The sequence below is a fragment of the Rutilus rutilus genome (assembly GCF_951802725.1).
Source record: "Rutilus rutilus genome assembly, chromosome: 16".
NCBI classification, from domain to species: domain Eukaryota; kingdom Metazoa; phylum Chordata; class Actinopteri; order Cypriniformes; family Leuciscidae; genus Rutilus; species Rutilus rutilus.
In genome coordinates this window covers 30043422-30058000 of record NC_140224.1, presented here as the reverse complement: position 1 = coordinate 30058000, position 14579 = coordinate 30043422, and the positions used below count along the sequence as shown (strand labels likewise).

The 14579-nt window shown below is 37.0% G+C and overlaps 2 protein-coding genes across 5 annotated transcripts in view; one reads left to right on the top strand and one right to left on the bottom strand.

Moving 5' to 3' along the window:
• The window catches only part of btbd17a (BTB (POZ) domain containing 17a), a 45452-nt gene that overhangs the window by 25133 nt on the left and 5740 nt on the right, over positions 1 to 14579 (bottom strand). The gene's annotated exons all lie outside the window — the stretch shown is intronic.
• Positions 6721 to 13641, top strand: gpr142 (G protein-coupled receptor 142). 2 transcript variants are annotated; one of them, XM_084433911.1, is made up of 3 exons: positions 6721 to 6820; positions 10994 to 11141; positions 12631 to 13641. In XM_084433911.1, the coding sequence occupies exons 2-3, from the start codon at positions 11009 to 11011 to the stop codon at positions 13593 to 13595; spliced, it is 1098 nt and encodes a 365-aa protein (XP_084290037.1). In that variant the 5' UTR covers positions 6721 to 6820; positions 10994 to 11008; the 3' UTR covers positions 13596 to 13641. The 2 variants fall into 2 exon arrangements, with proteins under 2 accessions (XP_084290037.1, XP_084290038.1); XM_084433912.1 differs by lacking the exon at positions 6721 to 6820 and adding an exon at positions 10764 to 10880.

Sequence of the window (14579 nt, the reverse complement as noted above, 5' to 3'; positions counted from 1 at the left end):
GCAAGTAAAATTCTCTTTCAGGTAGGCCTATTGTATTTATATATAAATATATTAGGGATGTGACTGTGATAACATTTTCCCACCGGTTAATCGACATGTGACACCGCTGAGGGCTTTTAAATCGCTAACTATAGTATACTATATACTAGTAAAATACAGACGTCCGCACAGACATTGATAATGGTGCGGAGTAGAGCGAGCATTTTCAATGTATTCCTATGGATGTAGGAATTAACTAAAACATTTTATTTATGTTTTTGTGTCCACTGTTCAACCGCAACCGCGTCAAACACACATTCCAGAATTGCAATCTTGACATTCATTATAGCCCTAATACAATATAATAATAAAAATAGTCAACCTAACATAAACGAATTACACTGCTCTGTTTAAATAGTCAGTAGTACAATCTGTACCATTCACAGTAAGCAGAGCTCCACTGTGATGTTTCCAAGCACATTTTTGCGCGCGTGAAGAGGATGATTTTTTCCATCGATATTGGAACACGAGTGAAGTACAAAGCCTATAATAAAGAATAGTTTAGCATCCAAATACATCGCAAAAATTGAAACATTTTGATTCTAATGAGAGGGTTACGTGAGACCAACACTGCTTACTTTCGTTTTTATTTTTACATTAAATTTAAAGGATTTGTTGTGGAATATTTTGAGTGTATCATAAAATCAGAATAAGGTAATACAAGTAATATTTTCTGTCTTATAACTATATATATATATATATATATATATATATATATGTGTGTGTGTGTGTGTGTGTGTGTATATATGTGTATATATATATATATATATATATAAATATAGCTGCGAGCAGCGATGGAGGGCCAAAGCCGGTGGCACCGCCATCCCCGGAGCCTTTAGGTAACTAAAGGCACCGGGGTGGCGGTGCCACCGGCTTGGGCCCGCAATCGCTGCTCGCAGCTATATTTTATTATTATTATTATTATTATTATTATTTTGTCAACCTTTCGGGCACTTTTGGGGCTCTTAACATGCTCGAAAACTCTTGAAATTTTGCACACACGTCAGAACCCGCGGCCATCAGGTCCGGACTGAAGCTGGTACCCGGGCGTGGCAGGGGGGCTCGACAGCGCCCCCTGGAACGGGATCCGAACACGTGTCCATAAATCAAACACGCTTGCATGTAATAATATGAAACTCGGTACACATATAGATCTCATCGGGCCGAACAACTTTCGTGCTCTAAGTTTTACGCCAGCCAAACAGGAAGTTGGATATTTAGCGTTGTTTGGAAACGCATGCTGTGGAATTTAATGTACTCCTCCTAGGGAATTCATCGATTCGCCTCCAAACTCGGTGTGCATGAAGTCAAGACATTGAGGATGCTAAATTGCGGACGGATTTTTGATATCTCGAACGGTTTGGCCGTGGCGAGGAAACAAATTTATGGCGAAAAAATGAAACAGGAAGTGTGTTATAACTTCTGCATACATTAACTGATCTTGATGAAACTTCAGCAGTGTGTTCGTTGTAAGAGGCCGATCACATGGATGTGACTATTGTGAGTCAAAGTTATAGCGCCACCAACAGGCAGCAGGAAGTACATCACTTTCAAAATGCTTTGAAATCAGTGTCTTATTTTTACCCGATTTGCTTCAAACTTTATGTGTACAATGTAGACACACGGCAGATGTAAACCTGTGAAAGGATTATTGATATCTTAGATACTGTTACCGTGGCAATGCATCAAACTTTAATATTCTTTTTTGATGCTTTTGAGACTCTTAACATACTTGAAATTGCATGAAACTCAACAGACACATCACATTTATTAGCCAGTAGACATGTGCAAAGTTTCAGAAACGGGCATGGTGGAATGGCTCAGTAGCGCCACCTTTAGTCAAAAATGGGGGCTTAGTTTTTCCTAGAATCACAAAACTTGGTATGTGTATTGTTCTCATCAAGACGGACAACTTTCTAATTTACATGAACCATCTCCGACCAACAGGAAGAGAGATATTTTGGTTTGAATGTGGATTTTCTGAAGAATTTTCTCTCCCTCTCTCTGTGTCTGTGTGTGTGTGAGGGGAGGGGGGGATTTGACTCTTGCTTTTATATTGTTAATCAAGGTTTCAGGGGCTTTTGGGGTCCTTAACGTGCTCAAAAACTCTTGAAACTTTGCACACAGGTCAAAACCCACGGCCATCAGGGCCGGGCTGAAGCTGGTACCCGGGCGTGGCAGGGGGGCTCAACAGCGCCCCCTTGAACGGGGTTCTAAATACTTGATCCATATATCAAACACGCTCGCATGAATTAATATGAAACTCGGTACACATATAGATCTCATCGGGCCGAACAACTTTACCCCGGTCAAGTTTTACGCCAGCCCAACAGGAAGTCGGCTATTATGGGTTGTTTGGAAAACGCTTGCTGTGGAATGTGAAATACTCCTCCTAGAAAATTCACCGTGTCCCCTTCAAACTCGGTGTGCATGTAGTCAAGACTTTGAGGATGCTAAATTGCGGACGGATTTTTGATATCTCGAACGGTTTGGCTGTGGCGAGGAATCGAATTTATGGCGAGAAAAGAGAAACACGGAAGTGGAATAACTTCTGCATACATTAACTGATCTTGATGAAACTTCAGCAGTGTGTTCGTGGTAAGAGGCCGATCAGATGGATGTAGCTATTGTGAGTCAAAGTTATAGCGCCACCAACTGGCAGCAGGAAGTGTGTCACTTTCAACATGCTTTAGACAAAAGTGGGGGGGTTAGTTTTAACTACAGTAAAGAAAAAATAGTTTTTATATTGTTCTCATCAAGCCGGACAACTTTCTAATTTACATTCAATAGCTCTGGCCATCAGGAAGTCAGATATTTGGGTCTGAATGTGAATTTTTTTGCAAAATCAGCCTCTGAATTTTTAGCCACTCCTCTTAAACTATTTATTTTATTCGTACCAAACTTTTTCAACATGATGAAACTACATTAAATATGCTAAGTTGTGAATGGATAATAAATATCTCAAACGGTTTTGCTACGGCGAGGGATTAATGTCCAAAAAGGAAACACTAAAAATCTTCTAAAAATGTAATTATATACCATTTATTTCTATATAAAAGTATACAAATATCACAACTAAACCCATTTTATTCTGTTTTTGCAATTCAAGAAGAATGAAAAAGTTAAAAACAGGCTATTTAGTGCTATTTGGTTCAACAAAAAAGCAAACATAGGGCTATACTGCCCTCTTGTGTCCAAAAGGACATCAAAATAGTATATAACACTTTTTACCAGGTAGGCCAATATTGTATTTAAATATACATTTATTAGGTATGTGTCTGAGGATATTTTCCCACCGGTTAATCGACGTGTGACACGAGTGGGTGCTTTTAAATCGCTAATATAAAAGTGAAAGTAAAAAAACGGACGTCCGCACGGACATTGATAATGGTGCACGTTGGAAAGAATGATACTTTTAAACATAACACTAAACCGCCATTAGGTGTCGCCAGGCGACCATCTTAATGAGCGAGTCATTGATTCATTCGTTCAAATGATTCGTTCCAATGACTGAGTCATTCATGATTGAGACAGATGTTTATGGATTGACCATTGAATCTTTGAGTCAAGCGATTCGTTTCAAAATGCTGAATCATTCAGTAATGAGAAAACAAGTTGCTGTGATCTTTGTTTAACTATTTTTGCTGCTGAAACAGAACAAAAACAGTCAATATTGCATCTAAAATGTAAGTGACTTAATTGTAACTGTTTATTAACCTGTTGTATGAAATCAATGTCACAGTTTCAATCGTGATTGTATTCAGGAAATAGTTGCCTACTCGTCAAGTGAGGTTGCTTAACTCTATCATATGTTATAAAATATATAAAAACTCCATATTTGTAATTTTTATAGTCAGTATGTTGTTAACTGGGTTGCTTTTTTGTGTGCTGCGCTCATTTGTTTACAATTCTCCTGGAGAAGCAGCATGAGCCTCAGCAGTGCAACCCCATTGATCAGTAATACATTTATTATTAACTGATGATTGCAACTTAAAATGAATGTAATGAAATTAGAATAATCTCTCGTTTTAGTGATTCCCAAGTTATTTTTTTGTTATTGACGTTCTAATCAGGCTATACTCTGGTCGGGCAAGTAAAATTCTCTTTCAGGTAGGCCTATTGTATTTATATATAAATATATTAGGGATGTGACTGTGATAACATTTTCCCACCGGTTAATCGACGTGTGACACCACTGAGCGCTTTTAAATCGCTAACTATAGTATACTATATACTAGTAAAATACAGACGTCCGCACAGACATTGATAATGGTGCGGAGTAGAGCGAGCATTTTCAATTTATTCCTATGGATGTAGGAATTAACTAAAACATTTTATTTATGTTTTTGTGTCCACTGTTCAACCGCAACCGCGTCACACACACACACACACATTCCAGAATTGCAATCTTGACATCGCAGCCTGTTCATTATAGCCCTAATACAATATAATAATAAAAATAGTCAACCTAACATAAACGAATTACACTGCTCTGTTTAAATAGTCAGTAGTACAATCTGTACCATTCACAGTAAGCAGAGCTCCACTGTGATGTTTCCAAGAACATTTTTGCGCGTGTGAAGAGGATGATTTTTTCCATCGATATTGGAACACGAGTGAAGTACAAAGCCTATAATAAAGAATAGTTTAGCATCCAAATACATCGCAAATATTGAAACATTTTGATTCTAATGAGAGGGTTACGTGAGACCAACACTGCTTACTTTCGTTTTTATTTTTACATTAAATTTAAAGGATTTGTTGTGGAATATTTTGGGTGTATCATAAAATCAGAATAAGGTAAAACAAGTAAAATTTTCTGTCTTATATTTATATATATATATATATACGTATATATATATAAGTATATATATATATATATATATATATATATATATATATATATATATATATATATATATATATATATATATATATATATATATATATATATGTGTGTGTGTGTGTGTGTATATATAGATATTTATATACATATATATATATGTATATATATAGATATTTATATATATATATATATATATATATATATATATATATATATATATATATATATATATATAAATATAGCTGCGAGCAGCGATGGAGGGCCAAAGCCGGTGGCACCGCCATCCCCGGTGCCTTTAGGTAACTAAAGGCACCGGGGTGGCGGTGCCACCGGCTTGGGCCCGCAATCGCTGCTCGCAGCTATATTTAACTCTTTATTTTCACTTTATGTGCACTTTCAGTGTACTTAGTACTATCAACTTGGATGTTTAAGTCATTTCAACTTAAATTACATTAAACTGATTTAAACAAATGAGAATCTTGTAGGCTATAACTTAATAAAAAAAAGTTGAAAATTGCTTAACTTATTCTGATGAGCAATGTAAAAACATATATTGTCATAACTTTTTGATCTTAGAATCTTTTTACAATGTAGTGTAAGGTTAAAACATGGGTTAAGTTAAGGTTTAGGGAAAGGTTCAGAGTTATACCTATAGTTATTGTCATTACTACAATTAATATAGGTTCATGCGAAACAGGAATGTAAAATAAATTGCTACCCAAATATTAGATGAAAAACTTTCAAGATGATAAATGTGAAAAAAATGATAAATGTTGTCTTGACAACTGACTGAAATAAAACATGTCGATGCTGAAATTGCTCAAACTGAAATAGATATAAATTAAAGTTAAATAGAATTAAAGTTAAATAGAATATAAAAAACTACAAAGAATAAAATGACAAAAGCACAATAAGTTAATACTGAAACAGGAAAAACAGGAAAATTTAAAAATAAAAGCTAGTTCAAAATACCAACTCTGTATATAAATAATATTAAAATAAAATAGTTTTTAAGATTTGAGAGGCTTGAGTTTGCCAAGTGATTACACTTACAATTTATAAATTATCCCAAAAGCTTACATTGAAAGATTTAGGTAACACTTTATTTTACAGTCATTGTTACATGATATCTTAGTTACTATAGTTATAACTATAAATTATGCATAATAACATGCAGCTAATCGTAAACCAGACCAAACCCTAATCCTAACCCTACATGTAGTTACTTAATATTACTCAGTACTTAAATGTATAATTACAGTGTAACAAAGACACCTTAAAATAAAGTGTAACCATTTATTACATATTTTAGAGACCAGAACAGTGGACTCTTTTGACTTTTTCCCAGTAGGCAACCTCCCAGTACACCACATCACCCACATAAAGACCACCCTGAACACCCTATAGCATCGTGACAGTGAGTTCTGTGCAGGCAAGCGCCATTCACATTTACTTCTGTAAATGAACAAATCTACATATTGATTCAAATGGTAAAAGCTTAAAGAGGACCACAGAGTCTATTTTTAAGTTCAAGTTAAATTTACATCACAGCCAGAGGAATCCTATAAAGATCACACACACACACCAGATAAGAGCTCCCATGGGTCTAAAGGCATCGCTGCAGTGTAAAACAATACACCCTCTTCCTCATGTGTCTCTGCTATACTGACCTCTCTCTGAAAGATGGACCTCTTTATGTCTGTCTCAATGCTTCACTCGTTTACCAAAATTCTCCCTGTGGAAATCAGCCCTGCTTAACCCCTCCCTCCCTCTCTCTCTTTCTATCTCTCTATAGCTCCTTCCATAACCTCCTCCTGAACTCAGTGTGTGGTTGCAGTGATGTGTGTGTCTTCCTCGCTGTCCTCCTCAAGGGCTGCCTGGCTGGGCATCGGGCGTTAAGAGTCCACGGATGGGGACCTGCAGCCATTTGTGAGGGTAAGAAAAGCTATCAGCCTTATTTAGGAGAATCTTTATTTATTTTTATTTAAGAGAGTGCTAAGTGAATTTATCTAAGTGAGGAAAGAGCAATTGGATTTACAGTTATTGTTAGTAAGTATTTGCTGTATTAAATAGTGAATACAGGTAAAGTGGAGCACTTTTTTTATATATATATATTTTTTATAGTGCAATAAAGATCTTTAGCTACTTTGTATGATCGTGTGAGGCTAAACATGTGCAATCATATTTTAAAACGATGCCAGAGACAAATTAGCATGAAAGTGTCACACAATACTGTTTGACTGGTACATAGATAATGCAAAGTCTTTTATACAATATACCAATATTTTATATATATATATACACTGCCAGTACAATGTCAGCTTTTAAAAAACGAGTGTTAACTGATTTGCTCTGCACATAACTCAAGTTATTTGACTTGTGTTCTCTTGTGTTTTGTCATCTTAATATTTTCTCAGGATATCCATATATATAACTCATAAAGATAGCCTTAAAAATGTGTGGTATTGTTTTTGAGCGCTATTTATGTAAGCAAAAGACTGCGAATTTCAAGACTGTTGAAATGTTTCTCCATCCCTCATCCTTAGCCCTGTTTCTGTATCCTTCGTCTTCTCAATTCAATGAAACACTCTTTTCCCTGCATACCCTGATATGGATGGTATTGCTATACCATTGTCCTTGAGCTTATAACTATGTCTCAGGTGTACCAGCCGAATATGAATAATTGAGCGTGTTCATTAGAGCAGAAAGTCCATGGAGAGAGATCTGAAACCTTACACATTTGACTCCCTGTACATCAACAGTGGCTATTTATATACTTCGGCAAAATGAGGTGATTTCACATGTAAATAGAGCCACAGTTATTTATAAAAAAAAAAAAAAAAAAAAAAAAAAAAAATCATTATTGTCTGCAGATCAGATGCGCTGATTCTTTGAACAAACATAGAATGTGTGGGTATAGGCAGGACGCAATGGGAACTAGTGCAGTGATGGAAACCATGGATATGCTATAAGCTGCAATGTCATGCTTTGAGCTTAAACAGCTTGAACGAGTTATATGAATCTTTCTGAGACCCTATACTGGTAGTCTCTGGATGGGAACTTTGGAAATCCCTGTTCTTGGAATTAAGCTCTCATGGGGAAACAGTGCAAGGCCAGTTCAGATTTACATAAAAAAAAAAAAAATCCCAGCAAGTTAATTTCTTTAATTGGGAATATCAGCATGATTTAATGCTTTATTTATTTATTTATTTGGTCATAGAGTGTCTAATTTCACAATCCTACCTTGTCTTATGACTCTTGAGACCATTAAAAAGAAAGGTTACAAAGGTTTTTTTCACAGTGATGCCATTGAAGAACCATTTATGGTTCCCCAGTTCTAAAAAGAACCTTTTTTTTTTTCTTGGTGTGAAGAACATTTTAAAAGCCTTTTTCCAATAAAGAACCTTTGGTGCACTGGAAAGATTCAATGGATGTCAAAGGTTCTTCATGGAACTAACAACGCAAATAAAGAACCTATATTTGTGTGTGTGTAGACAGAGATGCTTTAATAGTGTATCTTATTTAAACTTCAGTTGCAAAAGATTCATTCATTCATTCATGTAAATCAGTTAAAATGTTAATTTAATGAATCAATTCAAAACTCTGATTCAATTATTCATTTGCATTATCACTTAAATGTTCATTCAAGTCCATGTGTGTACATTTTATTATATTAAAATATTAAAATATATGTAAATACGGATAGTTGTTTATTGAGATATTGGTGTATTTAAATAAAAATGATTAAATATCCCTATTAAATATGAAAAATCCCTATTTTTTACCATATTTGACCTCTTACAAGGCTTGGTTTTATATCTATATGAGCTCAAGGACGATGGTACCATCCATATAAGGACGAGTACATTATAGCAAAAAGGAATTATGGTTCCTGAGTGAAATTGACTTTACCATTTAATTATAAAAATAGTGATATCGCCAAAAGGCTATCGCCCAGCCCTTAAAATGATTCTTATAAAGAGGGTTGGCTTTGAGAGAGAGGATACTAATCACAAAAGATTTCCCCAAGGAAATATGGATATATTACAGGCTTTTGTTAACAGGCATGTCTGATGCATGAGAACAAGGTTCCTCTCCATAAAAATCTAAACCTCTTGAGAAAATAATATGGTGTGATACCCATATTTATCGGATTTTATCACATTCTTGAAACCACCAAAATCATCACCCCCTCATTCTGAGATTCGCAATGCGCATTTGAACATCTTTGTAATCATAATCACTTGGGATTTCTCAACTGCTGTTCAGTTACCACATGCTTTACTGGAAAAACATATTGGTCCTGCCAGTGAACCTGACATTTTTACATAGTCAGATTCACAGAACAAGCAGCATATCATATAAACACAATCAAAGAGACCCATGTAAACACACACATGCTCCTCCTCATTGCTTGTGGATCTCTTAAACGAGCGATGATTTGTTTGTAGATATATTTTCAGAAGGGAGAACAATATCAGTAGTAAAGTACTTAAGAGAAAACCTCTCATCTGTAGCCTAGCACACGCTCACCTGTAGTTAAAGATTTATCAGTTATCAGCTTCTGTATCAAAACAACTATAGAGTGAAGGGTCACAAAGAGCCATAAAAGTCTCATCACAACATAATGTAACCGTCTATAATAATGGGATTATGCTCCTCTGGAAGTGGGAATTAAAAGATCCTTCTTGCATTTTACCAGTGAGATCGTACAAGTGAACCTTTTTTAAAGCATCTGTGGATCATTATTAATTTCAGAAATGCATTGCGAAACTTCTCAAATCTACCGTTGTCTGCATTTGACAAGCTCAAACATTCAACCCTGGTATTGTAAAAAAATATATATATTAGAATATTTTTATTATCTTAAAAATATTTATACTTTTATAGAAATATAAGTTCACTAAAAACAGCATTTGGTCCCAAACTATCAAATCATTTTGAATTTTTTATACATCTGACAGATGTACTTTTTTTTATTTCATGTTATCATTAGGAAATAACAAAAGTGGATAAACAACATTGAAACTAAATTTTCTTTCAATGACCAGTTGTTTTAAGATATTTTATTACACCATATATTTGTGAAAATGTATTTAGGGGTTATACCCCTTTTGAATAATTTATATGGGTATTAAATGTTTTCCCAAAACACAGTACCACCATTCTGTCATATAAACAACATAGATTTTTACGGATTTTCCTAAATTAAATGATGATAAATGCACATGAAGTTGAAAATGGGAAAGAAGGGCTCAGTCAGAATTGCTAAGGCAATCACAAAGACTCTGGTCTCTCCACATAAATCCCCAATAGGGCAAAGACAGAAGTAATTATAATGTGACAGAAGACCAATCATTCCTGCCTTCTCCAATTCTCACCCACAGTGTGAATTTGCCCACCTAAGCAGGACAGGTGATGAAGCAGCAACATCACAGCAGGCAATCATGTTCCACAACATAAACCCTCTCATATTGTTTGCCAGGAGGAAAAATGAATGGCTTTTATATATACTGCAGTTCAATTCCAATGACAACACAAAACAATGCACACTGCAAAGGCAAAATGCAGGTTTTTTTGTTTTTTTTTTACAGGAGAGACACCAAAGCACATTAGGGAAGTTGTTCGTAAAACTCAATGATGTCATGCAATAAAAGGAAATATACATAGCAAAGCGATCATTTCTGCTCTCTGCACTGGGTCTGAAAGCAAATAAACATGTTTGGCACAGAGCTGATTACCTCATCCTAGGGGGCAATTATGGGAGTAATCAAAGTTAAACACAGAAGTGGAAAGATAAGACAAGTAAATGAGGAAGAGTATTGTGCACTCATTCCATCTGTTCTAATCGACTGTTTTTAACCTATGAGGGGCAAGCTGTCTCTGTCATTAGCACAATGACCCGGCGAGAGGACCAGAGCATAGTAAAATTCCATGCTGCTCCATTATTCTGCACTGCAGACTCCGTGACAAAACACGTTCAGCACACAAAAAGGTTCATTTCACATTGGTTTCAGTTGTTGCTCAAAGTGACAGAGGTTTTAGGTCATTTTCAGACACTAGAGAGAGGTTTTAAGGTTTCCTTCCTGTTCTCTTTCCTTTCAAAAGAGGAACTCAGAGGCCATGATCGACTGGCACAATGGCACAGCGCCCGGCCAGCGGGAGGATGAGCGCAGCGCTCAGGAGAGGTCAGAGTGTGTGCTGGCATACATCCCTGTCATCTACTACAGTGCTCTGTTGTGTGTTGGAGTGCCAGGTACGAGATGTGCATTTTAACACCTATGTAAGTAAGGGTCGGTTAGAATCAGGGTTGTACACCTTTGACAATTGAATTGAGAAAGCATTTTAAGTTAAGAATCAAGGTCAAAATCAAGATGCGGTTTCTGATTGAATTTAAAGAAAGTATGATGGAATGGAATGAAATTCAAAAACACTATTTTTCTGAATGAATTATGCCAAAACGTACAGCATTTAAAATAGACTTTGTCTAAACATTGTCCTAAGACAAGAACGGGTATTGTTCAAAATTCATGTGTAACTTTGATGAAAGGTTTAGATCCACTTCAAATGTCAAAATTCAATTCAGCATACGTAGTTGATTCAAACTCCAATTTAACGAGTATTTAGATTAAGATAAGATTAAAATAAGATTTTATTTGAATATTGACCATGGCGCATAAATTGTTCCATTTATAAGAAACAAATTTGTAGAACATGGGAAGATGATCTTCTTCACCTTGAGTCGTTTGATGGAGGAGGGACATGGTAGATTTATTCAGTAAGACACTCATCAGACTAGACAAGAAATCATTAAGCATCCACAGACTGACAGCAGCTTAAGGACAAGAAAGGCGATAGATCAATCAGTGCGAATAACAATTAATTAGCGACTCATTTGAAAGCTACCCGTACCGTACCACTAAAAAACAGATCAGGGTCACGGACAGATGCTTAGTATTCACAACAGCCAATTCAAATTTACCAGATGGCCAATAAAGTGAGATCTCTAGTTAACCCCAAAATGAGAATTCTGTCATTATTTACTCACCCTCTTGTTGTTAAAAACACTGAGAGATTTTTCAAAATGTTCCACTGGTCATACAGGTTTGAAATGACATGAGCGTGAGTAAATGATGACAGAATTTTAACCTTAAATAAAAATTCTCTCATTATGTATTTGTATTTTTTATCATGCTTTTCTAGTGTGATATGACATGGTCACTAAACTGTAAGAAAAGTTTGATGGAAAAATGACAGCGTACAGGTTTGGAACAACATGAATATGAACAAGAAGAAATAGTATTTTAATTTTATTTGATTCAGTTCCATCTCTGAGTTTAATTCTCAAGATTTTTATCAGATTTTTTCTGCTAATGGAGATTTTTTTTCTATAAATAGTTCTAGTACTTTCTAGAACTTACTCTAGTATTCTAGTAAAAAACACTTAAAATACACTTATCTCCTGTCTTGTCAACAAGCAAAAGCAGTACATATCCACTTGAGCTTAATCTCTTCTTTGTGGAAAATCAGGGCAAAGGTTTCAGAGGGCTGCCATGTTCTGTAAATATGACCCCTAATCTTTTACTTCCCATCAATCCTGCCGTGTCTACTCCCTCCATGCCTTTGATTCCAATCTCCGTCTTCTGTTTCTCCCTTCTCTGGCCTCATTCCCTCCCTGTTTATGCCTTGTCCATCCTTGTCTACCTCAATTCTTGTTTCTAATTCCAGTTGTCACCTTTTCCCAGTGAACATCCTGACATTGGTGGCCCTTTACCGGCTGGCAGTTCGTACCCAGAAGGCCCTCTACGTGTATCTTCTTGCTCTAACCGGCTCGGACATCCTCAGCCAGTTGTTCATCATCTTCGTGGGCTTCCTGCTGGAAACGGCCGTGTTTCACAGAGAGGTCCCTGTGCTGCTGCTGCGCTCGGTCAGCATGATGGAGTTTTCCGCCAATCACGCATCCATATGGGCCACCGTACCCCTCACGGTCGACCGCTACGTTGCTTTGTGCCACCCGCTACTCCACCGACAGATCAGCTACCCGGCACGGGCCCGGAGGATCATCGCGGTGGTGTTTACTTTGGCACTGGCATCCGGCGTGCCATTCTTCTGGTGGTCGGACATGTGGAGGGTCAGCCACGCGCCCAACAACTTGGACACCGCCCTGGTTTGGACCCACGTGACTATTATTTACTTTCTTCCGTGCTGCATCTTCCTCGTGCTAAACTCCTTGATCATTCTGAGGCTACGGAAGAGACAGCAGCAGCAGATGTGCCAAGACGAGAGTGGGCAACACCTGGCACTGCCAGGCAAGCTGGGTAAATCCACAGCGATGCTCTTAGCAGTGACTTCTGTGTTTGCTATACTGTGGGCGCCTCGTACTGGAGTGGTGCTCTACCATCTTTACGTGTCATCGGTGCACAACGATTGGCGGGTACATCTAGCATACGACTTAGCCAACATGTTAGCCATGCTAAACACTGCTGTGAATTTCTTTCTGTACTGTTTTGTCAGCAAACCATTTAAAGCGGCAGTGAGGGACGTCCTATTGTTCCGGGGGGCACCGTTGCACCCACGCCGGCCCCTTCATCACCAGCGGAACGCTGCCAATGCCTCCACCTCCTCTATTTCCAGCACCAAACGTTCCCAGCGAGAGATCACCCCTCTCTCTCCCCCAAAAGGGCAGACATCAAGATGTAGTCTAGCTTAAAGGCATAGTTCACTTAAAAATAAAAATTCTGTCATCATTTATTCACCCCCCAGACAGCAACATAGTGTCAGCCCAGATCCGGGCCACATCCGGTACACGTGGATTCCATGAGTACCATATGTGGGCCGGATCTGGGCCGACATTATGTTGCTGTCTGAGTGTTCATGACTTATCTTTTTTGTCCATATTTTTGACACACAAAAAAACCCACTGAAACATTCTTTGGAATATCTTTTTTTTTGTGTTCTGAAGATGAAAAAATCATACAGGTTTGGAATGGCAGTTTACTTTAGTAAATTATTACAGCATTTTCATTTTTGGGTGAACTATCCCTTTAAATCCCAGTCTTGTTCTTATAATTAACTTGAAACAAGTTCTAATTTGTGAATTTTGTGGATTGAAAGGTTAAAGGTGCAGTCACATAAGTGCAAAAAAAGGTTCATTTTCTATAGTCAATAGTGTAGAGATGTACGAAGCACAGATCATAGGAAAGTCACTTTCAAACCAAGCAGTTTTCAGCACTGCAAATTCACACAATCAATTTGAATACGAGTAAAATCAGTATAGGTAACTTTTTCACCCTTATGCAAAAACCTTGATTATGCAAATTCTTATTGGAACGACTGGATTTCGGACGTGAAATTTTGCAGAGCAACGATATGTGACCGCAACCTTTAGTGTGTAACACTGTGTGATTGGTGTCACCAAACAGAATATAAAAAATAGTGACATTGTTTCCCACATAATAACAGATAAAACAGTCTAGCATCCATTCACGCTAATGTGCACCACAGGTACTGTTCATCGTCCTATCTGACCTCTTGTTAGTGACCATAGTTTATGGTCATTAAACAAAAGCCCAATAATGTTAACTTTGTCTTGCTGATAAAAACAAGTAAGGTTTGCAGGACATCACACCCAGACAGCAACATAGTGTCGGCCCAGATCCGGGCCACATCTGGTGCATCTGGATTCCATGAGTAC

Bases quoted from the DNA above. Each gene is read 5' to 3' on its own strand.
- gpr142 (XM_084433911.1), top strand. From the start codon at position 11,009: ATGATCGACTGGCACAATGGCACAGCGCCCGGCCAGCGGGAGGATGAG. The intron at 11,142-12,630 runs GTACGAGATGTG...ACCTTTTCCCAG, and splicing joins GTTGTGTGTTGGAGTGCCAG to TGAACATCCTGACATTGGTG.